General features: G+C 44.4%; 2 protein-coding genes across 2 annotated transcripts in view; one reads left to right on the forward strand and one right to left on the reverse strand.

Moving 5' to 3' along the window:
- Positions 1 to 47: 47 nt before the first annotated feature.
- On the forward strand, positions 48 to 12,948 carry LOC139566333 (adenylate cyclase type 10-like). The gene is made up of 32 exons (XM_071387450.1): positions 48 to 503; positions 655 to 759; positions 890 to 928; positions 1,036 to 1,179; positions 1,491 to 1,696; positions 1,809 to 1,899; positions 1,995 to 2,083; positions 2,315 to 2,506; positions 2,804 to 2,925; positions 3,308 to 3,384; positions 3,556 to 3,745; positions 3,899 to 3,954; positions 4,052 to 4,223; positions 4,495 to 4,687; positions 4,796 to 4,882; positions 5,001 to 5,281; positions 5,690 to 5,901; positions 5,994 to 6,125; positions 6,428 to 6,715; positions 6,874 to 7,182; positions 7,425 to 7,467; positions 7,567 to 7,780; positions 7,881 to 8,021; positions 8,132 to 8,298; positions 8,617 to 8,773; positions 9,331 to 9,535; positions 9,670 to 9,766; positions 9,841 to 9,956; positions 10,199 to 10,316; positions 10,634 to 10,829; positions 11,289 to 11,477; positions 12,174 to 12,948. Exons 1-32 carry the CDS (start codon positions 347 to 349, stop codon positions 12,390 to 12,392), a joined length of 5,004 nt encoding a protein of 1,667 aa, XP_071243551.1. The 5' UTR covers positions 48 to 346; the 3' UTR covers positions 12,393 to 12,948.
- LOC139566329 (sodium-driven chloride bicarbonate exchanger-like) overlaps positions 12,584 to 24,461 on the reverse strand; it is a 41,439-nt gene continuing 29,561 nt past the window's right edge. The window contains exons 13-26 of the mRNA XM_071387447.1: positions 24,007 to 24,181; positions 23,517 to 23,650; positions 22,499 to 22,744; positions 20,542 to 20,647; positions 18,553 to 18,714; positions 17,916 to 18,029; positions 17,597 to 17,758; positions 16,972 to 17,223; positions 16,570 to 16,812; positions 16,169 to 16,294; positions 15,970 to 16,040; positions 15,577 to 15,690; positions 15,258 to 15,296; positions 12,584 to 14,710 (exon numbers count right to left, since the gene is read on the reverse strand). Coding sequence (XP_071243548.1) covers positions 15,284 to 15,296; positions 15,577 to 15,690; positions 15,970 to 16,040; positions 16,169 to 16,294; positions 16,570 to 16,812; positions 16,972 to 17,223; positions 17,597 to 17,758; positions 17,916 to 18,029; positions 18,553 to 18,714; positions 20,542 to 20,647; positions 22,499 to 22,744; positions 23,517 to 23,650; positions 24,007 to 24,181 — 1,918 coding nt within the window. The 3' untranslated portion in view covers positions 12,584 to 14,710; positions 15,258 to 15,283. The remainder of the gene's footprint in view (positions 14,711 to 15,257; positions 15,297 to 15,576; positions 15,691 to 15,969; positions 16,041 to 16,168; positions 16,295 to 16,569; positions 16,813 to 16,971; positions 17,224 to 17,596; positions 17,759 to 17,915; positions 18,030 to 18,552; positions 18,715 to 20,541; positions 20,648 to 22,498; positions 22,745 to 23,516; positions 23,651 to 24,006; positions 24,182 to 24,461) is intronic.

Raw genomic sequence — 24,461 nt, forward strand, 5'->3', positions numbered from 1 at the left:
ACAAGCCATGCATCCATACGAATGGAATCCCAAACTATTTCAGTTCATGGTGCTGAAAAAAAAACATCACATTCAACTGTTGTGCCAATGATCATAGTTTATGTACTAGACTAGAGTTGAGAAACTGGTTTTGCGTCTCAAAGAAGCTCTGTCCGTGGTTCTGAAACCAAAATGCATGGCATTCAAGTAACGTTTAGTTATTAAAAAAATACAAATAATAGCTACTTCTTTTTGAATTGGTGAAACTGAGTTTGTAGTGAAAATCTGAATTCTAGAACGTTCACGGAAAAACGACAGTTCAGATTCGCTCAACGGAAAAACATGATGCCCCTAAACTACAGCTAAAATGGGTTGGATAAAGGGAGATGGTGAGATAGAGGACTCGTACAAAATAAGCAAAATAGGTGCCCATGTACCTGATCTTGTTGTCTACAGCACCCTCACCAACGACATCCCCTACGCAGAGAAATTTCATGGAGTCCTTCTCTTCGCGGATGTATCAGGCAAGCTATGTAAAATCTCCTTAGCTACATTAGCTATCTCGCTAGCTAACATGAGCTGCAATTCCTTTCGATCTACGTTTAGAAGCTAGCTAGCCAACGTTTGCTAACCCACTAGCTGGAAGTCAACTAATCAATTTTGTATATTTTTTAGGCTTCACTAATCTGACTGAGAAATTCAGTTTGAGTAGCAAGAAAGGCTATGGAGCAGACGAGTTGACACGCACACTCAACAGCTACATTGGTGAAATAGTCAGTCGTAAGTTAGCAATGGGTTTATTAAGTTAAAGCAATACAATATCAATCTAACGTGATGTACCGTTAGTTAACTTAACTTAGACTAAGTTAGTCTAAAAAAAATAAGCAATGCTTTGTTGCCTGTATTTCAGATATCCTTGATGCTGGGGGAGATATTCTGAATTATGCAGGTAACAATAGGCTTCCCTCTCAGCTTTGAGACACAGATTCACCATGATCACAATTCCTAGCTACGGTGCTTTTCTACTCTTCATGGCCAAACAACTTTTAATCACAGGCGATGCCATCTTGGCTCTATGGACGGTGGAGAGAGTCCAGCTCAGTGAAGTAATCTCCCTGGTAGTCAAATGCAGCCTCAACATCCAGGACCAGTGTGGAGTCCGGGAGACAGAAGTTGGCTGTCAGCTAAAAGTTAAAATAGGTGCTTGTCTGAGTCACCTACAGGCCGAGAGACATGTTGGTGCTATAACACCAGGGCCTGTATTCACAAAGAGTGCAGATCTAGGGTCAGTTTTTCCTTTTAAATCATAAGGAACACAAGCATTTCGCTGCACCTTCAATAACATCTGCTAAATATAACATTTGATTTGATTTTGATTTGAATAAGGGGGACCTGATCCTAGAACAGTACTCTACTCTTTGTGAATTTGTGCCCTTATTATCCGGCTACACTTGACTTTATAGGCAACTAGAACCTCAAATATGATACCTTTTCTCCTCTGCTGTCCCAAGGTATATCTGCTGGGAAGCTCTCCAAGGTGATCGTAGGAGACGAGATCTGTCAGTACTTTGTGGTGATTGGCCGGGCAGTAGACGAGGTGCGGCTGGCAGAGGGTTTGGCGGTGGCCAGCACAATCATCTTGTCACCTAACGCCTGGGAACTATGTGAGAGGGACAACATCGCCATTGACCCCATAGAGAACGAGAGAGCCGTGAAGGTGTGTGTGTGTGTGTGTGTGTGGATGGATGGATACAGTTATGATCAATGCAGTTTCAAGTAGGCTGGTGGTTTCTAGATGACTATATGTAAATGGCTGTCATTCAATGCAGGTACGATACATCAAGCGAGAGCCCAGTTTCTCTGTTGAGAAGTACCAGGATTCAATAGGAACGTCTGTAGAGCATGAAAAAGTAACAGGAGGTACAGTAAAGAGAGTAGCTAGATATCAGCCTGTGATATTTCTACTTGCATGGTTGTGTTGTAACATCCTAACCAGTCCTTTTTTTGGTCTACAGATTGTGTGAGGAAAGCATCTCGACTGATGCCAAACGCAGAGCTTGAGAAAACTTTACGGAAGTACATCATGAAAACGGTTTTGCAGAAGGTAAGAACCTACCTACTACCGTCCTCTTTCTATACAATAGCAAAAGTTGTCTGTTTTTTCCAAATCAGAATCACTATCTGTGAATGTATAAATGTAGGCTCTGTTTTAATGTCCACACTACTACTTACATATAATTAAGAAAGGTATTGAGCAAACATTCTACTAAGTATGCTAGTACGGTCACTGGGACGTAACCATGGTTTTCCATTCTGACCTCTCCTCCCTCATTAGATAGATGACGACCAGCCTCTGGAGTATCTTTCTGAGATGCGTCCGGCCACCATAGTGTTTGTCAACATGCAGTTCAAGGGAGGAGAGAGTGACCAGGAGCAGTGTATGACCATCCACCAGGCTGCCATTGGCATCGGTCAGCAGATAGTCAAGCACCACGGGAGGGTCAATAAAGTGTTCATGTTCGACAAGGTCAGTTAGTGGTTTGTTCAAGGTGGAATCCTGGGGGTTTATTCAGTAGGAACCAAATGAACGTAAACAGGCTGAAACGGGGAGGGACTAACATGAACTTGTCCGATAACAAATGCAAAATGTTTTGGTACGGTGTGAACTAATGAATACACCCCAGCAGTTCTCTGTTCCTGGTGGCAATGAGAAAAACTACAAACCCCAAATAACCAGAAACAGTAACAATGGGTGCACTCACCAAGACTTTCTTCTTCAGTCAAACCCGCTGTATGTTTTTATATAACAAGGAGTTTGTTGCAGGGCTGTACTTTCCTCTGTCTGTTTGGGCTCCCTGGGGACAAGCGGGAGGATGAGAGTGCCCACGCCTTACAGGCTGCCTATGGAGTACATTACCTTTGCCAGAAAGAGATCCGTAGCCTCAAGTAAGGCCCATTTGATCCTAATATTCTAGGACCACATGCCTTTAATTTTTATCAAGCTACAGATGCAGGATTTTAATTTTATCACCCTGTTGCAAGATCATTTTCCTGCAATGCAGGACATGTTAAACTTGTAGTGTATTTGAGGTTTAAAAAGGCTTCTGAAGTTTGTAATTTCCACTTGATTTTCCCTTACGAAAAATGTATAAACTCCTAGAAAAATGACCATGAATTATAATTCACATAATAATTCACATTTTCTTTTGCTACAGGACTATTTTCCTGCTCTAGAAAACTGGCTCAAATTAAGATCCTACATCTGTATTACACTTGAGTGCAATATGTTGTATAGTTAGTTAACAAAAGGTCCAATGTTGTTCAACAGGACTGTCTCTGTTGGAGTAACCACAGGCCCAGTGTTCTGTGGTGTAGTAGGACATCCAGTGAGGCATGAATACACAGGTACAATCCCCTTGACATCCTCTTGAACTCTCAGGTGGAACTGTGCTTTGCCACTGCCACTTTACTATAACTTGTTGTAGACTCTTTTATATTATTTTAACTCACATAACTATTATGTTCAGATTTTGACCTATGAACTTTGAACTCTATCTCTGTGTCCTTTGCCGTTAGTGATTGGTCGTAAGGTGAACCTGGCGGCACGGCTGATGATGCACTACCCCGGGGTAGTGTCATGTGATAGCGAGACTTGCTACTACTCAAAACTGCCCGCGTTTTATTTTAACGAGCTGCCCAAGAAAGCCATGAAGGGAGTCAAGAACCCTGGAGTCCTATATCAGTTCATGGCCAATAAACAGCAGATGTACGACCATCTGATGTGACCAACATCATTTATAGTCCATTAACTCTTGACTGGTACTCACTTTCATATTGAGCACTGTACTATTGTCATGTTAGATAATTAGGTGTATTGTTGTGGCTCATACATGCTTATAAAACAACATCTCATCTCCAGAACTGTTGGTAAAGCACCTATGTCCGTTGAGAGAGAGGAGGGATATCCTCTTTTGGGTGAGTTTTCTCAAGTATTGACGATTATGAATGACATGCATTCATCGTGGAAGATCACATTGATTTGAATGATATGTTGCTCTCAAATGCTCCCTAGGCCGAGAGAAAGAAATTGAAGTGTACTCCAGCATGCTGAAGGGCTTCTTGGAGGCCAGGGCTGCAGGTCACAAGAACTACAACAATGTTTTGATCTACGAGGGACCTATCGGCTATGGCAAGAGCCGCCTGCTGGCTGAGGTGGTATACAGAACAGCCAAGGAGGGAGTCAGGTCAGTGCCAGCTGTTAGTTTAGCCTGGTCCCAGAAGAGCCTGGTTAGTTAGCCTGGTCCCAGCTCAGGTCTTGGCAACTATGATGGTCATTGTCATGCCAAATGTACAAACAGATCTGACACCAGGCTAGTTGATAATACAACAGATATGTGCTATATCCCAAGCTGTGATCATTTATTTTCATTGTAAGTCAACTCCAGTAGTGACAAAGAAAAATGGACATCAACAATGGGGGATTGGAAATGTTTTCTTCTGTCTCCTTTCTTTCAGAGTGATCTCTTTTGAGCTGGCCAAGACGGGCATCAAGCAGTCTAACTACGCTCTCCAGACCCTACTGGCCATCGTCATGTCAGTTCAGAACTGTAAGAGCTGCGCCGAGCGAGAGAGAGTCCTCCTCTCCAAGATCCTAGACCCAAAGAAGAGGCAGAACCTCTGTCTTCTCAATGATATCCTGTTAGTCAAGGTAGGTGGGGCTCTCTGAACGTTGCTTTTCTAAAAGTTATTATTCTGTTTCGTAGTAGCTAACGAGGGTAGATGGGTCTTTTCTGTAAGATCTGTTCTATGCTTTTAGTTTCCTGTGTCTAAGGATGTGTCACTCATGGACAGTCAAACGAAGAACAAGAAGATGAGGAACTACTTTCTGGAGTTGTTTTGCAAGGTACTGTAGAAGAAAATAACGTGGATGATGTAAAAACATGACTTAGGTGGCAAATTGATTGTTTGATTACTTAGAATTCAATTGATTCGTGATAACTACGTGTGTGTGGTCTGTCTAGTTCGCCGAGGACGAGCCGTGCGTGTACGTGCTGGACCAGGCTCACTTTGTGGATCGAGCCTCATTGACCTTCCTGCTCGAAGCATGCGAAAGAGCCTCGGTTCTGGTGTGTATGGCCCTTCTCCCCCACACCAGTCAGGGCGGGCCCTTCCCGGAGCTTAGCCGCATCATCAAGGACCCCCGGACCCTCTACCTTAACCTGCCTGGGTTGGAGCCCCCCGTCATCGCCCAGCTAGCCTGCCAGATCCTGGGGGTGGTCCGCATCCCTAGCGAGGTGGAGCTGTACGTGTACACAAACACACACACACACACACACACTGTGTTAATATACATACGTTACACATATCGACTCGCCGAGGGTGTCTCAGGGGGGAGTTGGGAGTTTCACACCTCACACACGTTCAGGTTACCCACTTGTACATGCAGTGAAACAGTGAAAGAGGACAAATATAAGCACCCCAATTTGACCTTTGAGTCCTCAAAGACAACTGAAGCATCGATATCCAGAGGAAGTAAAAAGTAATTTATTTGAATGTTACTTTTGAATTGGCTTGTCGACTGTATAGCTATTTTTTTAAGACTCATTCTAAGGCTGTCATTGTCTCAGTACATGAATATCTCACAGAAGAAGCCGGAGTTACCTCATGAAGACATGCCATGTATCAATTAAAAGTGTAATCTGTTTTATAGGTTCCTGGTGGAGAGAAGCCATGGAGTTCCATACTACTGTGAGGAGCTCTTGAAGAGTCTGTATCTGGGAAATCTGATCGTGATCGAGGAGGTGGAGGAGGAGGATGAGGCTAAAGACGTAGACATCCTGTTCCCTGAGCCCACCCTGGTGGTACACTGCTCCAAACCCAGCCAGGTGTGGCAAGAGGAGGACGCCAGGGCCGGAGCGCTGGGTAGGAAGATGGATCTGTTGGCTGAAAATGTCTGAGTGGCAGGTCTCCCAGCCTATTAACACCCTTGTTTGTGAAACACTGTAATGTTGCAGGTCCACCCAAGGCATCCATGTTGAAATCCCGCAAGATCACAACCGTGGACCATTTTGTTGACCGTGCTTTGGTCTGTTTTGTCGGAGAAGCTGCCAAATTCCACGAAGTTCCCATCCCTCTGACATTGAAAGGTGTAGTACAGGGTTCCTGCATTCTGCCCCCAAACACAATGCAACCTCATCTCATTAGTCTTATTTGATAGAAATGACTCATAAATATAACACTAAAATCATTAAGGATGTTTTCTGTTCAGGCATATCTATAGGCCTACTAATAATAAGTGCCATTTAGTGGACACTTTTATCCAAAGCGACTTAGTCATGCATGCATACATTTTACATATGGGTGGTCCCGGGAATCGAACCCGCTATTCTGGCGTTGTAAGAGCCATTCTCTACCAACTGATCTACTAATAAAAAGGAATTCTATTCAGGCATGGCCCTGGCCCACCTAGACCACCTGCAGCCGGCCGACCAGATGGTGGTGAAGTGTGCTGCCATCATCGGCCAAACCATCACCACGCAGATGCTCATCAACATCCTGCCAGAGTCAGAAAACCCCGACAAGCTCAACCTGTCGCTCACCTCCCTGTTCAAGTCGGGCACGTTTGAGTGCGGCTCCAAGCCCAAGCAGTTCACCCAGCAACTCACCAAGGAGTCAGAGTGCTGGGGCGCGCTCAACTGCTACTGTGTCCAGGACAGCCAAGAAGACGTCCGTGAAGGTCAGTAGTGGAGCTGAGGCTAGTGCAGACAAGGACAAGTTTCACTCTCTACCTCTTTCTGTCTCCCCTCTGACTCTCTCTACCTTCTTCCCCCCCAAATCTCTCTCCCACTCTCATGTATATTTCTCTCGCCCTTCCTCCTTCGCCCCCCCTCTCAGAAGTGTCAGGCAAGGCGTCTGTGGACGGCGTGTGGCGCTGCAGGGTGATGCGTTTCTGCACGGCCCTGGTCAAGGAGACGGCCTACGAGCTGTGGCTGAAGGAGCAGAAGAGAGACATCCACCAGAAGTGTGCCAGCTACCTCCTCAAGCAGGCCCACCGCTGCAGGGACTGCGGCATCGCCGAGTTCATCTTCGGCCACAAGGCGGCTATAGGGAACAACCTCATCGAGATCCACCCGAGTTTGCTCAACGTACAAGAGTCTGGGGAGGCCCTGTTCCTGGGCCAAAGTACACTGGGGCTCCCCAAGGGTGAGTGATGGACCCACTGACCTCTCCGCTAGAGAAGCACACGCAAGCTGAGAAAACGCACACAAACACTCCCTGAGAGACAGACACAAACACTCATGCTCGGCCAAACACACACACACAAACACTTCACACGCACGCTCATGCAGATTGACAATAGTAACGCTGTAACCAGCTGATCTAAGTAACCATTGAGGGTTGATTTGACGTGTGCTGTTGGTGTTGTTCTCCTCTCCACCTCTCAGAGACTATACAACTGAACCAGGTCAGCCCTTTGCATCCCAACAGGTAAGGTTTTATACTCTACCCCTGGTCCCAGATCAGCTGGCCAGTAATACAAGTGGGCTGATTCCATAACAAATGTATTTGTGTGTTTGCGTGTGTCAGTGAGGAGGACGAGTTCTTGTTGAAACTAGATTCTATGGTGAATGAGTACAACACCACAGTGGACAGAACCAGGAAGTGTAGGTGTGCCCAGGTGACGGAGTGTGTGCTGTGCCCCATGGTGCGCCACTGCACAGGCGTGGGCGACGTGCCCAAAACCTTTTATTACCTGCTAGAGACCGCCGCAGCTTCGGCCTACCTCTCCAACAACCTCAAGGTGTGTGTGTGTCCATTACACTTTTTTCTGATCTGTTCACGCTCATACAGAAATACTCTCTCTCTCTCTCTCTCTCTCTCTCTCTCTCTCTCTCTCACAGGCCCTGTCCTATTTAAACGAAGCCAAGATCATACTGGATAATCTGAAAGTGGGCAAGCCAGCCTTTGAGACTGCCGACCCGAAAGTCAAAGTGAAAATCAACAACTTTGAGAGAGCCTGTATTTTCCGTCTCAGAGGGGAGGTAAGAGTTCACTGAAATTATATTTATGATCTCAAAGGATAATTACGATTTGCATTTATACAAAATAGTGCTTTTCTTAAACTAAAGTGTATAGTTTGTTGTACATTTAGGTGTTGTACAACACAGGCCAAATCGAGGAGGCTGAGAGCATGTTTTCCAGCGCCCTACGGCTCCTGAACAGACGTCTCCCTACGAACCGCGTGGCCATGTCCCTGAAGTACGTCTGTGAGAAGATGAAGAGTCTGTGCTACAGATCCAAGAACGCTGACAACCCTGGGTGTGTTCTATGTTCAACAAGCCCCTATAAAGATAAAGATTAAACAAATGAATATATATATATTTTATATACAGCGAGCACTATAATATCAACTATTTTCCGTTTATTGACGACAAAATACTACAACATACCGCAACCTACAATTAAGTAATTTATCTGCATTCAACTCAAACAGTAAAACGTTTTATACAAATAAACTCTAGCACAGTGGTGATGTAGGCGCTCCACCATCAATTGAGTGGATCTTACAATCGTGTGCATGCTCCACTTTTTAAAGGTTTTGTTGTTTAGATGGTATTGTTGTCTTGGTGTGCAAAGAGAGAAGAAGCTGGCGTTCCTCCACGAGCAGATCTGCTGTCTGTCGTACATGTGGCAGATCGGCTGCATGAGGAGAGCTCCCAAGAACATGCTCAACGCATCGCTGGCCATCACTATGGAGATGAACTCAGCCCAGAAGAGTGCAGAGGAGAACAAGGTGGATTGTTTACTCTGCTTCTCTGTTTTTTTATAGGAAAACGGAGGGGGAAATGGGTTTGTTCGGTCAGTGGAAATCTCAAACACAACACGGCTCAGTGTGTTGAGAGGGAGAGGGGGGAGAAAGAGAGACACTGTTCAGAGATTGATTCATCAGGAAATACAGATTATCTGACATTCTCTAAGTCTTCCATCCTTAAGAGAGTATACATCACTGATCGTCAACTAGATTCAGCCACGGGACAATGATGGTCAGGGGGCCGGAACAAAACACTAAAACATAATTTCAAACCTTGCTTACATTTGAATACGATCACGTTTCTCTCTATAATGAGTGGGAATACTTGGGAACAGATTTCTTAAATTAAAATCACTTGCAGGTGATTTCCTGGTGTTTTTAGTCTGTCCAACAATAAAATGTTTTTTTTGCTCAGAAAACATTGGGGGGGGGCCAAATAAAACCACCCGTGGGCCGCCAGTTGGGGAACCCTGGTATACAGTCACCCCTACACTCTTCCACATCCCTCTCACTCGCAGACACACCACCTCTGTCGATAGATCATCTTCTCGTGCATCGACTACCTCCAGTACTGTCAGCTGAGTGGTCAGGACGACCGGTGTAAGATCTATGAGAGGATGCTGTGTGGAACCTGTGTTGAGCTGCCTGACTGCATGGAGGGCCTGATCCTCACCAGCTACTTCATACGCGCCCTCTCCATCGTCAAGCTCTGCTCCGGAGCCCTGCATGAATCCATCCAGTATGGTGAGGAGAGGAGTGGATGTGTGTGTACGGTTTAAACAAATAAGTGTGTAGGCAAGCGAGACAGAAAGACAGACAGACAGAGAAGAAATAAATAGCAAAAAAGTTTCAGTATTGAAAGTAGTTCTACTTCTCAGGTCTCCGAGCCGAGCAAATCAGCAAGCTGACGAACCGGCAGGGCCTGGACATGTTGGTGATCTCTGTCCTTCACACACCCCTCCTCCTCACACAGAGGTAAAGCACTACTTCTACTTGTTTCTTTTACTGGGATGTGTACCTTATCTACTGTTGAGTACTATGACACCCAGGTATGAGGAGTGTGTCCAGCTGATGCAGAGTCTGGAGTACCTGGGAAACAGGACCCGCATCAGCACGGCTAAAGGCTGGTTCTATGCAGGCTGCTTTGACTTCCTGCTCTACTCAGGCAAGTTGGATATTCCATCACTGTGGGACACCATCTCCACGTGACATATCTTAGTTAATGAACTAATGGATAATAATTATAAATGCCATTTAGTTTTTTATCCAAAGTGACTTAGTCATGTGCGCATACATTTTACGTATGGTTGGTCCCGGGAATCGAACCGCCATTGCAAGCTCCATGCTCTACTAACTGAGCTACAGAGGACCACTAGCATAGATTGGGTCTCATGGTGTGTGTTCCAGGCTTTGCCTTCCGTCCGTTTGAGGAGTGCTACACCTTTGTGGAGGAGTCCCAGTCAGACCCTAACCTGGTGGCTGACAAGAGTCTGATGATGAACCTCTACTCTGCTCTGGCTCTGTGGTCAGTGGACTGATAGAAGTGTTATGAATAGAGTGCACATGATTATTTTCTCTACATGCCAGAGAGGCATTTCTGTTCTACATAACATATTTCTAGCTGAACGTTCTACAATGTTGTGCCTTTCAAAATGCAGCCCGAAGCTATACTCTAGTCCACCCTACTATCTTTACTGTGTGTGTGTGTGTGTGTGTGTGTGTGTGTGTGTGTGTGTGTGTGTGTGTGTGTGTGTGTGTGTGTGTGTGTGTGTGTGTGTGTGTGTGTGTGTGTGTGTGTGTGTGTGTGTGTGTGTGTGTGTGTGTGTGTGTCGTTCGGCCTAGGTATGCCCGTCTGTGTGAGTGGGAGAAGGCCTGTTTCTTCTACACCAAGGCCTGTGGAGTGACCCGACAGGCTCCCTCATCCATCCACTCCATCAACGGCGTGGTCATGTTCCTGGAGTGTCGTGTGCTGCTGTTCAGAAAGGCCCTGGTGGAGCACAACCAACACATCAAAGCCATCTACCAGAGCACACAGAAGGTAGCCTGGCGACGGGTAGCCTGGCGACGGGTAGCCTGGCGACGGGTAGCCTAGCGACGGGTAGCCTGGCGACGGGTAGCCTGGCGACGGGTAGCCTAGCGACAGGTAGCCTGGCGACAGGTAGCCTGGCGGTTAAGAGCATTAGGCCTGAAACCGAAAGGTTGCTGGTTGGAATCCCCGAGTCGACTAGTTGAAAAATCTGCAGTCGTGCCCTTGATCAAGTCACTTAATCATAATTGCTCTGGATAAGAGCGTCTGCTAAATGACCAAAATATATGCATGAACAGGTTTATGCACGCGCTCACACACACTCACATTCAGACTCTCTCTCACGCACATATGCCTTCACATGCCTCCACACACACAGTTGTGTATAATGTACCTTTAGAAAACTCACACAGCCATATTATAAATGTTTTCCCTGAAACTGTCCTAATAGCCATAGTATTTCTTATGCAGCACTTCACAGAGTTCAACCGGAAGTACTCGACCAACAAGATGTACGCGCCCCGGGTGCTGCACCTCAGAGCTTACATGTACGTGCTGGCGGGCCACGAGGCCCTGGCTAACGCCATCCTCAACAAGGCTTTAATTATGTGTCAGCAGCACGGCAACAAGCTGGAGGAGAGCTGGATCGCACAGAACCAGGTACAGTACTGGAGGAATGGCCTGAGATGACAAACGCACACACACACAACCAGGCAGAAGGATGTATTGGATGCATGGCATGGGATAATGCATGCGGGCAAGAGAGTGTACAGTCTCACACACAATCGCACATACCGTATAATGAGTATTCACAGGAGGCTGCTGAGGGGAGGATGGCTCGTAATAATGTCTGGAATGGAGCAAATGGAGTGACGTCAAACACCTGGAAACCATGTGTTTGATACCATTCCACTGATTCTACTCCAGTCATTACCACGAGTACGTCCTCCCCAATTAAGGTGCCACCAACCTCCTGTGATGTGTATGCAGTCATCACACACACACAGAACAGAAACCTCAACCACATGCATTTAAAAAAGACTGCAGTTAAACGTCGTATAGCATGTAGTACAAGCCAGTGGAGGCTGGTGAGGGTAGGACAGCTCTTAATAATGCCCGGAATGGAGTGATTGGATTGGTATCAAACACATGGTTTTCATGTTTATCATGCCATTCCATTTACTCCATTCCAGCCATTATTATGAGCCGTCCTCCCCTCACCAGCCTCCACTGTAGTAGATGTATTTTCTCCTTGATAACCTACACAAGTAGAGCGTAGTGCGTATTAGTATGTATTATTTAATTAATTAAGGACATTTGTAATATGTTGTGAATATTCTCTGTCTACCTCTTCAGATTTCGTGGTTCGGCGTGTTCAGGCAGAGTACCAGCAACTGGTTCGCTTCCACTTTGACCATGCCCAGCTGGGAGGAGGCTAGGGGGATGGACCCAGAGGAGCTGGCCCATACCCGCTACACCCTGGTGGGTGTGGGGGGCGAGATCTGGGCTGACAAATCCAGCCTGCACCTCGCCCCAAAGGCAGAGGACACCCAGCTCCTCAAAGGCCAAGGATAGGGGCCCGGTTCCTTTATTGAGAGTGTGGAGAACACTGTATATGGGGAAAGCTATTGCAGCAGATTGAAAGGAAGTAAGGTCATTGGCGATTTGGTTTTGAACTGTGATGTGTTTGGGGTTAATGAGTGTTGGTATCATTTCATCTCGATCACAAGTGGATGGCCAAGATATGAACGTTCACCAAATGAAAGGATGTTTCAGTCACTTTATTGTTTCATACATTTCTCTCTCTCTCGTATAACAAATCACATTTATAATAGAACAACAAATATCTGAATTGATCATTTTCCACAGATGAGTCGATAAACTCTTAAACATAAACTTGTCTTCAGCTATCAATACTAAATTTTAAGGCAGATTTCCACAAGTAAAGTGGCCAAAATTTGATATTGATATATTCTGATTTGTCTAATAAGTCAAATCCATCAACAACACAGTACAATGGGATAGACGTCAACTACATAAAAACCACAAGTTTTCACTTACCCCAATTCAAAGTTTTTAGTAACATATTAGTAACATTTTACACATGAATAAAATATACTATGTATAGTACATCGTTAAGAGTCTTCACTTTATTACATTTTGCCCTTTCTCACAAAGCTATTATTGCATTTCTATCAATTAACCACAACATCCTGTAGAAAGACACTGCTAAGTTTGATTCACCTTTGTGCAGGTGTTTAAATACAGTTACTGGTAGTTCAGAATCAGAACACAACATCACTTTGTCAAACAAACTGGAATGCAGGAGAAGATATCACATAGCGTACCGACAGGGTGACAGGAACAATATGCCGGTAAAACACATTTGTATGCCCGTGGAACACACATGTACAGTGCCTTCTTGAAAATATTCACACCCCTTGACTTTTTCCACATTTTGTGTTACAAAGCTGGATTAAAATGAATTTAATTGTCAAATTCAAATCTGTAAAAAAAAAAAAAAAAAAAAAATACAGTAATATATCTTGATTAGATAAGTATTCAACTCCCTGAATCAATACATTTTAGCTTTTCATTTTGAATGAATTTGTTCATTTCAAAAAACAATTCCCCTTTGACATTATGGGGTATTGTTTGTAGGCCAGTGACCAAAAAATTTACATTTTATTACATTTTAAATTCCGTCTGTAACAACAAAATGGGGAAAAAGTCAAGGGGTGTGAATACTTTCTGAAGGCACTGTAACTCTACATGGTCATCAAACGACTTCAAAGACAATTTGATCGTTAAAACCAGAGATCCTATAAATTACTACATGGTGTTCATTGTAAGCCTATGGTTAAAACCCTAAAGAATCACATTCCCAATAGGTACAGAATGGCAGGGCTATGCTGCTACGCTAACTGGAATGTAATGGTCTCCAATGCCTGAAATATAACACTGGCCTGCCTCCCCACTGTAATGGAAAAAGAATACTATCAACAAATTTTCTGGAAAATGGCAGTGAAAATTTTACAAATGAGATTTCAAGAAAAAAAATGTACATTTAACACTTTAATTTGATACATATACAGTATACTGTTTTCGTATCGTTAAGTGCAGAGACCCGACAGTGATGTCAAATTACAAAACAAAACACACATCGATTATTCCATGAACAAGATTTTCGTTGTATACTGTAATTGATTTTTTTAAAGGATTACTATGCTGAAAAAATAGAAAAAAAACATACAAAATACAAACGATTCCATTAAAAAGTAAGGTTGCTTTAAAAACTATTTGGTTGATACAGATGTAGGATCTTAATTTGATCACCCTGTTGCAGAAATACTTGTAAAACTTGTAGTGTATTTACGGTTTAAAAAGTCGTCTGAAGTTTTGTAAATTTCCACGTAAAAATTTCAGACTTGATTTTACCTTGTGAAAATATGTTCAGCCCTTACAAAAATGTCCATTAATTATAATCCATACATTTCATGTTACTTCAGGATTATTTTCCTGCTGTAGCTAACATGCTCAAATTAAGATCCTACATCTGTAATAAATTGGCCCACCGGTAGATAGACATAATAATATGAATTCCTTGCTTCCTCTGTTGCTGGTGTCACCATACATTGACATACATAGAAAATAATCACAGTTAATGTTTGTTGGTTCCTCCACAGGGTAACACTGTTTCTAAAAGATTTACACGAGTTGCACACACACAGTCTTACATGACGAGAACGCATGGTGCAGCACAGTTCAGAGGTGGTCGAGTGTGACTCGTTAGGAGTTATTTTCCACAGAACGGTGACGAAGCCAGCATGGATCACAAACTCGTCTCCCTGTCCAACTTTGAGTCCTTCCTCTTATGTCTTCTCTCGCAACCACTGGAAAACAAAAGGCTATGTGTCACAAACAGCATTAGAGGAGACACTACATACAGTATACCACTGAACTGACCAGCTGGATGGCATTGTGTATTGGAGCCCTGCATGGCAGAAGTGTCACGCACTCCATTGACTTGGGGTAATATTACCATCATGCATAACCACCCTAGACATGCAGTTGTCCCCAACCACCACAGAGGCAAACCACACCAGAGCATGCTATGTGTGTGTGTGTGTGTCTGTCCACCATACACATGCATTCACATTCCCCACATTCACACGCCTTGGAACATTTGTTTAGTGCCAACTTTGAGTTGGTGGTTTCTACTGTGGACCTTTATGGGTCAAGAGATAACAGGTTGCTCCAGGGTACTTAAGACTGAAGTCCAACACTCAAACTACAGGCACACTTGCACGACAAAAGACCATCACGTTCACACTGTCACCTCCACATCATACAATGATAAACTGCACATTGGTTCAAGAAAACTGCAATGGAGGGACAAGATATGTAACACCATGCCATTGAGGATTGGGATTCACTTACCTTTGGGATAATGAGCTTCTGAGAGGTTAGGAAGGGGAGCTTATGATGGGAATGGAATGAGAAAGGATAGGAGTCAAGATAGAAGTTAATGACCATCTATATCTCTACAACGAAGGGCAGGACAAAATCCACCTGTGATATCCACATTAAATATGTTTTACAGTATTTACATCATGAACAATAGAAAACAGGACAGTAGTTGAGATTGGACAAGTAAAATGGCCTGCGGCTAATATACAGGTCCAATAAATAGATGAAATGGCATTTTTTGGTGAAAGGTTTGTATTAATTGATTGATTGATTGGTGGACATTCCAAACCTTTTGGAGCCTGGATCCTTCTTGGAGTTGTCACTGGGACTAATACTATTCCACACGTTCCCGAAGGAGCCTTTGGACATCTCGTCGGAAATGTTCACCGTCGCGGGATCGCTCCTACAAAACACAAAACCAAGTACGCTCTGTCAGTCACTGCATGTTCTCATGGTCAAGACATCCTCTGAAATGTGTTGATGATTAGGCCCTGATCTTGAATTCGCTGAAATCCTGTCTGCTGTTGCTGGCACTAAAAAAGTGTGCTTGTGCCGCGGTGTTGACACAACTCATGCGCAACATGGCCCTCTATATAGTTAGTCACCAAAACCTGTACCGGGTTTTTTTTTAACTAACTTTTTAGTGCCAACAGTCTCTGGATGTTTCGTTAGTTGGACTTACTTGTAATTTCCTTCCAGTGGCAAAGTAACTATCCCCTCCTCCTCCTCCTCCACTATAATACTGGGCTCCTCCTGGAGAGAGAAGAAAGTGACTGTTAAATCACACACCATTGCACCACAAGCCCAGATGATTGATAGTCATAATGTGCTAACATATCTGTAAAGCTTCAGTATGTTTAAGAGCACCAAGTACTGTATACCTCTTCTTCTTCTCCTTCCTCTAGTTTCTTCTTCTTCCACTCAGGCATCAGGTCGTCCAGCCAGCTCAGCTCCTTCTTGGTGAACATGAAGTCCAGAAGCTTACGGATGAACACCAGAGCCAACACCTAGAGGAGAGAAGCAATCCTCCTTACATTCTCCTCCTGTCAACTAAGTGTGGTGAATGACATCGACACGTGCTGTACCTACTGCACGTAAAGCTTAAGGTGAACACTGAATTAAATATAAAAGCTAAATTAATGCCAACATACTCAGACATAACGTCTCTTTCTCAATCTCTGGTGCACACGCATACACACAGACCCCCCCTCCACCACCAACACGCCCACCCTACCCACCCAAACACAACCCCACCGTCCACACACACACACACACACGTTACCATCATGGGGAAGACGATGGCATAATTTGAGGTCTTGATGACCCACAGCAAGACCAGGCAGCTGAGCTGGATGATGGTGAAGAGGTGGACCTTCCTCAGGGGGACGTGTCTCAGGTAGATGAAGTCTGGCTGGTGCTTGGCCGGCATGCCAAACAGCTTGAGACGGTCAAAGAACTGGATACCTCTCAGCGAGGACGCTCCCATGTACAAGAACACTCCATATAGTACAGGCATGGGGATAAACTGGAAACAGACAGACAGCTCTCCATTTAGACTTCAACAGTTACTGTATGTATGCTCATGCACGTGCGCTTGGGTGCATGACTGTGCTAAAGTGTGTGTGTGTTGTAACTGATCTCATGTATATCTGAGGTCTGCCCTTTGACCTCGCACCTCCCTCACCTTGAGGACAGAGGTCATGAAGACGGAGCAGCCCATGAGTAGGAAGATCATGAGACCGGTGAAGCGCTGCTCTCTGATCCCCAGGAACTTGGGCTGTTCCCCGGGGGCCGAGCACTCTGACTCCAGCTTCAGGCTGTTGACGTGGGAGATGGAGAGCACGGTGGCTGCCACGAACCAGGGCAGGCCCATCACAGAACACACCCCCAGCATCACCCCCACCACAAACAGGTCCAGGTGGTAGCCACAACCCTTCTGTTGATGGGCACCAGAGATGTGGGGTTATAGCATCCATATTGCAGATATACAGGCAGTATATCTATAATACATGAACAATAAGGAGATATACTGTATACTGTTCAGATCTTTAGTTATGGAGAAAAGAGGAACAGTATGCAAGACTTTAGTTGAAATGGCAGCCATAGCCAAATGGGACAGAAATTAAATAGTCCTCAAAAAATGTTTGGTCAAAACCCCAAAATAGAACCAGCCTTCAGGGCTTTGACTGTTCATTATATTGTAATAATGACCTGTTACATTTTCAATTTCACATTTTAGCTGTGATCATTTTTACCATTGTATAGCAGTAAAAGCTGACAGTAGAATGACTTGAATTGGCAGCCATCACCTTCAGTTTGTGCTCCTTCCTGTTGATGATAACAGCAGTGATCTGTTGGTCCATGAAGATGAGGATGGTGCAGAGCAGCGCAGGGAGGACCGCGATTATAGTGGTCCACCACGGGTTGCGTCCTATTGGGTTCACTATCCAACCACGGTCGTCTCTGGTTGGCTGTGGGAGGGAGTGAACATGATTTGTGTGTGTGTGTGTGTGTGCTTGAGTGTGTGTGTGTGTGTGTGTGTGTGTGTGTGTGTGTGTGTGTGTGTGTGTGTGTGTGTGTGTGTGTGTGTGTGTGTGTGTGTGTGTGTGTGTGTGTGTGTGTACTCACCTTGAACTTGTTGGGGACCTGCAGTTTGGGTGAGGGGATTCCCAGGGCATAGTCCACTAGGACCATGGTGAGGATGGTGATGAAGACAGCAAAGTCACTGATCTGGGCTCTCACCTGAAGAGCAAGAGAAACTCACAGTCAAACTAGGAACTGAGCTTATGGCCAATCTCCTATCGCTCAGTGTCATTTGAATACAAATGAATTGTCTGCTTTGTCTGTAAAGTCTTCACTTGTCTGCACGGTTGTTCCCATCTATCTTGTTCAGGTCGTTGTTGTAAAAGACAATGTGTTCTCAATGACTTACCTGGTTAAATAAAGGCAAACAATCATAATCATTATAATAACAAAGTGCAAGTAAATGTAGGATCTCTTAGATGCCACAAGGAGGCGTCAATATACTGGAAAATCTATTCTTACTCATGCAGCACACAGCACACATTGACACATCATTGAAATAGAATGGGTAGATTTTCATATTATGACGCACCAGTAGGCGGTTGAACACGGATACATCCACCAAAGCCTGAGAGATTATTTGGCAAGCATCAATCAATCAAATATCATTGAAATCCCTGCACATGTGGCTACCGGTCCACATTCCGTGCACTCAGGAAGCATGAGGTGTAGATGGACGTGCCTTGGTGGGGAAGTAGCGGCTGGTCTTGAACTCCTTGAGGAAAGCGGACATGATGACAGTAGAGAAGAAGAGGACCGCGGACCAGAAGAGGACGTCAGGAATGTAGGGTCCGTGGGGGCCACAGGCGCTGCCCTCAAACTCCCCTCGGAACACAAAGCACTCCTACAGCAGATACAGAGAGATATGTGAGTGGAACTCCATACCCCATATGTTTCCTATGAAGTTAACAGGATAGACTGGCTATCTTGCCTACTACAACTACATACTGTGTACTAACAGTACTACATACAAACATCAACATACTACTCATTCATACTGAGAAGTCATCATCTAATGCACAATCGCGCTTGTTCCCCGCTATTTGTTTATGTTTGTAGAGCGCATCCCCTATTCTGATTATCAGCTGTTGTCAAACACACGTGGGTGTGAAAAGACGATTCTCTTCCTCAATAGTGTGCAGCAAATTCTACTTGATGAAAAGCCGAACTGAGTCTGACATCCTGCCATTTAAAGCATACACATTTATTTAAATTTCACATACAATAAAACTTTATTTTTTCGCATACCCAAAAAGCCTGCTATTTAGAAAGCAAGTATGAGTATTTGGACACGGCCACTGTAAGGCATGAGTTACCTAGATAGGAAAGATAATAAGACCCAGTCGAAGTTAGCCTCTGGTCCCAGATCTGTTTGCACTGTGTATAGCCAACTCTTACTGTATGGTTGCCACAACCATAGGCTTTACACACTTAACAGATCTGGAACCAGGCTAATTGGAAATGCATTGGCATACTCAATGTTAGGTCAAATGTTTGTACATGTTGCACAGTGCTTATATTCTGTAGTACTCCACCACTGACATGTCATAGGAATGGCTCCACTATAAATATATTTAATGTCCTCTATGCACTGATTTGGACAGAATCAAAGTGCATGAGCCAATGCTGAACCATGCCTGTGTGAACCCAGTCATTCATGCTCGCACGCATGCACTTTGGATTGCAATCCCATAGTGTGTGTGTGTGTGTGTGTGTGTGTGTGTGTGTGTGTGTGTGTGTGTGTGTGTGCGCAGGTGTGCATACAGTATGTGCATGCATGTGTGTGTGCATACGTGTGACAGAGTCACAGTGAATACTAAGAGAATGCTCTACGGTGACTGTTTCTCTACGGTGACTGTTTCTCTACGGTGACTGTACATGGTTAAATCCTGTTGAAATCCTGCCTACATGTCTTTAATCCTGTCACGCTGTTCTGTTCCCTCTGGGGAAACACATTGTACTATCCCTATAGCCTCATATCCCTCTCCATGGGATAGCTGTTTCACCATGAAAAAGACACTTTATTTACACAATATAATATGTGTCGCAATTTGCTGATGAGTGATGTTTTAGAAGTAATTGAGTGAGGAGTGTTAGCTACATTTTACACATTTAACTAGGCAAGTCAGTTAAGAACAAATTCTTATTTATAATGACGGCCTCCCAAATGGCAAAAGGCCTCCTGCGGGGACGGGGGCTGGGATTAAAAAAAAATAAAAAATACTACAACACGACAAGAGAGACACCGCAACACTACATAAAGAGAGACCTAAGACAACAACATAGGAAAGCAGCAACACATGGCAACACAGCATGGTAGCAACACAACAGGACAACAACATGGTAGCAACACATCATGGCAGCAGCACAACATGGTAGCAGCACAAAACACGGTACAAACATTATTGGGCACAGACAACAGCACAAATGGCAAGAAAGTAGAGACAACAATCATGTATCCATATTACTTCAGGGGGTGGTTATTGGTCAATAGTCCCCCATGGTGCCTGACCCTGCACTGCACTGTAATACTCCTGACCTCTAGAAGTTCATGTGATGATTGCACAGTGCAGCTGGTGCTCTGCTACAGAACGAGATAGTCAGTGACCTTACAAAGCATGGCCTCATCCCCCTAAACCCAAGAGCTTTTAGGCTTCAAACCCCTCTTTACCTTGACCTCCATGCTGGTCCAGTTGACCTCTGATGCAGTGATGTTCCTGTCCTCCCAGTACCTCAGAGTGGAGTTGCTGGGAGCCTTTGGCTCCACACACGCACACCTGCCAGAGCACAACACACATATGCATGGATACACACACACATACACACACACACACACACACACACACACACACACACACACACACACACACACACACAAGCCCGCAGACACACACTTGCACAAGTACGTACACACGTGCACGAGTAAACACACACACCCGTCATGTTCCAGCCTCAGTCTACACATGTCAACAGATTTAAGTCCTCTACTATATAAGTCGTTACACCTCAAAAAGCACAAGAAAGAGGATTTTGACACCCACTGTCTCAGATTGTTCTGAAATCTTTTTTGTAGTTAGAAACGTATAAGATTAGCGTTCCTGAAATATTGTTTTGTTGAAATATAATTTGATCTCAGGGAAATTAAAGGATTGCACCCAAATTGGCCATTTTAATTTATTGGACTTATATGAGCAAAAGCAATTAGTTTTCTACCTAAAATAGCAAAGAAAATGTTGTGATCCATTTAATAAACACAAGAGACCAGCAAAATGGATAAAAGGGTGTGGTGGCAGTAGCAGGAACAGCGCCATCTAGTAGGCAAAACTTGGTATGTTCATACTAATTTATGGTATAGAATGCAAGTGACTTCAATGACTAATTTCTCTGAACAATGGGGAAAAGACATCACCAGATTCACAGGGAATACATTACAAAGAATGAATAAGCAATTCTCCAAGCAGCAGCTCCGTACTACGTGTCAGACATAGAGAACTGTTACTGTATACTGGTTGTTGGGGTGAGTTCGGTGTGGGATGTGGGGGTTCCGTGGATGGCTTTTATTGGATTCCTCATGTCTTACTCTTTGTTATGAAGAATTATGGTCCAAATTGGATGTTAGGTACTATATTTATTTAAGATTATATGAATCCTATAAATTAAAACAGCCAATTTGGGTGCAATCAATTAGCTTAATTTCTCAGAGATCAAATAATATTTCAACAAAATAATGTTTCAGGAATGTTAATATTATCTGTTTCTAACTACAGAAACAATTTCAGAACAATCTGAGATGGTGGGTGACATGGCTTGACGAAATGACATGGAATGACCCATAAGGATTCATCTCTATGACTTCACCAATGTTCGGAAAACATTAACTTGACCGTACATTACATCGACTTGGAACAATTACATAATGTATTAATGTATGTCCCTGGGTTTACACATGGGATTATTCAGCCTACTACAATAATCTTGTAGCATTACCGAAAAACTGGATAAACTGCCCATATTGCCCATCTGTGCTTTGATGATGTAGCTAGCTAACACTAAAGCTGTGTACAGGACTCTGGTTTACTGTCTGTGTTTTGGCCCAAAAAAACTGGACTGTTTTGCACCTGCAGTATTGTAGGTGGAGTACTACTTACACTTACGAATGCTACTTAAACAAAGAACTACAATTTACTCCTACCACTACTAGTTCCATTAAGATTAGCGGTAGTTAGTGGTTCCATTAATGAGTACACTCTTAGAAAAAGGGTTCCAAAAGGGTTCTTTGGCTGTCCCCATAGGAGAACCCTTTTTGGTACGACCCTTTTGAGTTCCATGTAGAATCCCTCTGTGGAAAGGGTTCTACATGGTACCCAAAAGAGTTCTCCCGGGGGGACACCCGAAGAACCCTTTTTGGTTCTAGATAGCAGATTTTTTTCTAAGATTATACTACAGGTTACGAGTACTAGTTTAGTTTGTTGGCAGTTAAAGGAGTACTACTTCCCCCTATGAGTACTACAAGTTTACTAGTTGCACTTACAAGTACTGGTAGTTAGAGGAATACTAGTTCCTCTTATGACTATTTGATACACTTACGAGTATTAATTCCACTAACTAACATTATTTCCATGACTTACGAGTACTGGGTGAGTTTCTGCAGGTTGTTGTTCATGTTGATGGGGTAGTGTTCCCCCAGGTGGATGAGTTTCTCCAGGGCCTCGTAGATGAAGATGATGCAGATGAGCGAGGCGAAGGCCTCCTCTGTGAAGCGGGTGATGTAACAGACCAGGGAGCTAGCGTCTGTAGCCACCAGGACCAGGCAGAGGAACGCCGTCCACAGACCGATACAGGCCCTCAGGGAGAGGTAGGACAGGTCATAGTCCCTGTGGACAAACACACACACGTGTAACTTGGTAGGACGCGAACCCCCCCCCCCCCCCCCATATCCCACTAGGAAGGCCAACGTCTTAACCGTTAGACCAAAAGGACATTTCTTCATTTTTTATTTAACTAGGCAAGTCATGCCTAGTCATGCCTACATACATGGACACACACACACACACGCATGCGCACACACACGCACACACAATATGTGACTGCAATCCAAAGTGCGAGCGTGCATGAATGACTGGGTTCACAGAGACATGATTCAGCATGAGCCAGTCACTCGTGCACGCACTTTGACTCTGTCCAAATCTTTGCAGAGAGGAAATGGAGTCACTGACATTAAATATATTTATAGTGGAGCTGTCCATATGAAATGTCAGTGGTACAGTGCTACAGACACTGTACCTAACACTGTCTGCCAATATATTTCCAATTAGCCTGGTTCCAGATCTGTTCGCATATATAGCCATAGTCATAGTACCTGTTGACAAACACACACACGTGTAACTGGTGGGACGCGAACCCCCATCTCCCACTCGGAAGACCAACGTCTTAACTATTAGCCCAAAAGGACATTTCTTCTTGGGCCGAGGGTGTCACCGATTTTCACACGAGCGACACACACACACGGACACACACACACAACCTCAGAACAACCCGGATATTTAAAGTCTTCCCACATGCCAGGAACAATGTACTGTAGCCACGTCACAGTGATGAGAGCACCTAAGACAACGTGACAACGTATCTGAAATGGGGCAAACTCACTTGCAGAATTTGAAGAGAATCTTCTCAAAGACTAGAACAGGGCCTGTGCTGCCTAGGATGGTGAGAGGCTGCCCAGCGAACAGGGAGTAGGCTATCCCCGTCATGGAGGCTCCGAACAGCGACTCAATTGCACTCTGGCCAAAAGGGGAAGTGACAGTAATGGGTTAATGGACCACAGGTTACATCGCACTTTCATAATAACTACACCTGTGAGTCTATGCAGTCTTTATTTGTTGAAGTTGGTTATCTACTAGGGGATACGGCAACCAAAACATAGCTATCCGTTTAGTTCAGCTTCATCAGGACACCATCGTGCTTACCTAACGTGTGAATATAAAAGTGCTTTATTGTTGTGCAGAACTCCGTCAGAAATGCAAAAACCAACAAACACATGAAGTAGGCCTTCAGAAAGTCTGTTCTTCTGCCATTCGTGATAACATGTTGTTAACGCAGCAAAGATGTGTCATGTAGTATGAGCGGTGTGTCTTACTATGCGTCCCTCGGTGGCTTCCCCCAGCAGTCCTCCGAAGGTGATGACAGGAGACATGCAGGCACAGTAGAGGAAAAGGAAGGAGGCCAGACACTGCAGGCTCAAAGCGTCCGTGTAGTCAGACAGGTAGTGGGGCGCCTTGCGCTTGATGTCCATGAAGAACCCTCCAAAGAACCTGGACATGACACACACATTAGCGCATGTACACGTGCAAACACAAACACCACCTTAGTGAACCAGCATCAAATACCACATGAAGTAAAAAGGAGTGTTCCCTTTCAGTTTTCAGTTTCAATGGAAAAATGTATGCACCATAGTGTCACGCCCTGACCGTAGAGATCCTTTTATTCTCTATGTTTGTTTGGTCAGGGTGTGACTCGGGTGGGAAAGGCTATGCTTTCTGGTTCTTTGTTTTTGGCCGGGTATGATTCTCAATCAGGGACAGCTGTCTATCG

Source organism: Salvelinus alpinus, chromosome 38, assembly GCF_045679555.1.
Source record: "Salvelinus alpinus chromosome 38, SLU_Salpinus.1, whole genome shotgun sequence".
Lineage (NCBI taxonomy): Eukaryota > Metazoa > Chordata > Actinopteri > Salmoniformes > Salmonidae > Salvelinus > Salvelinus alpinus.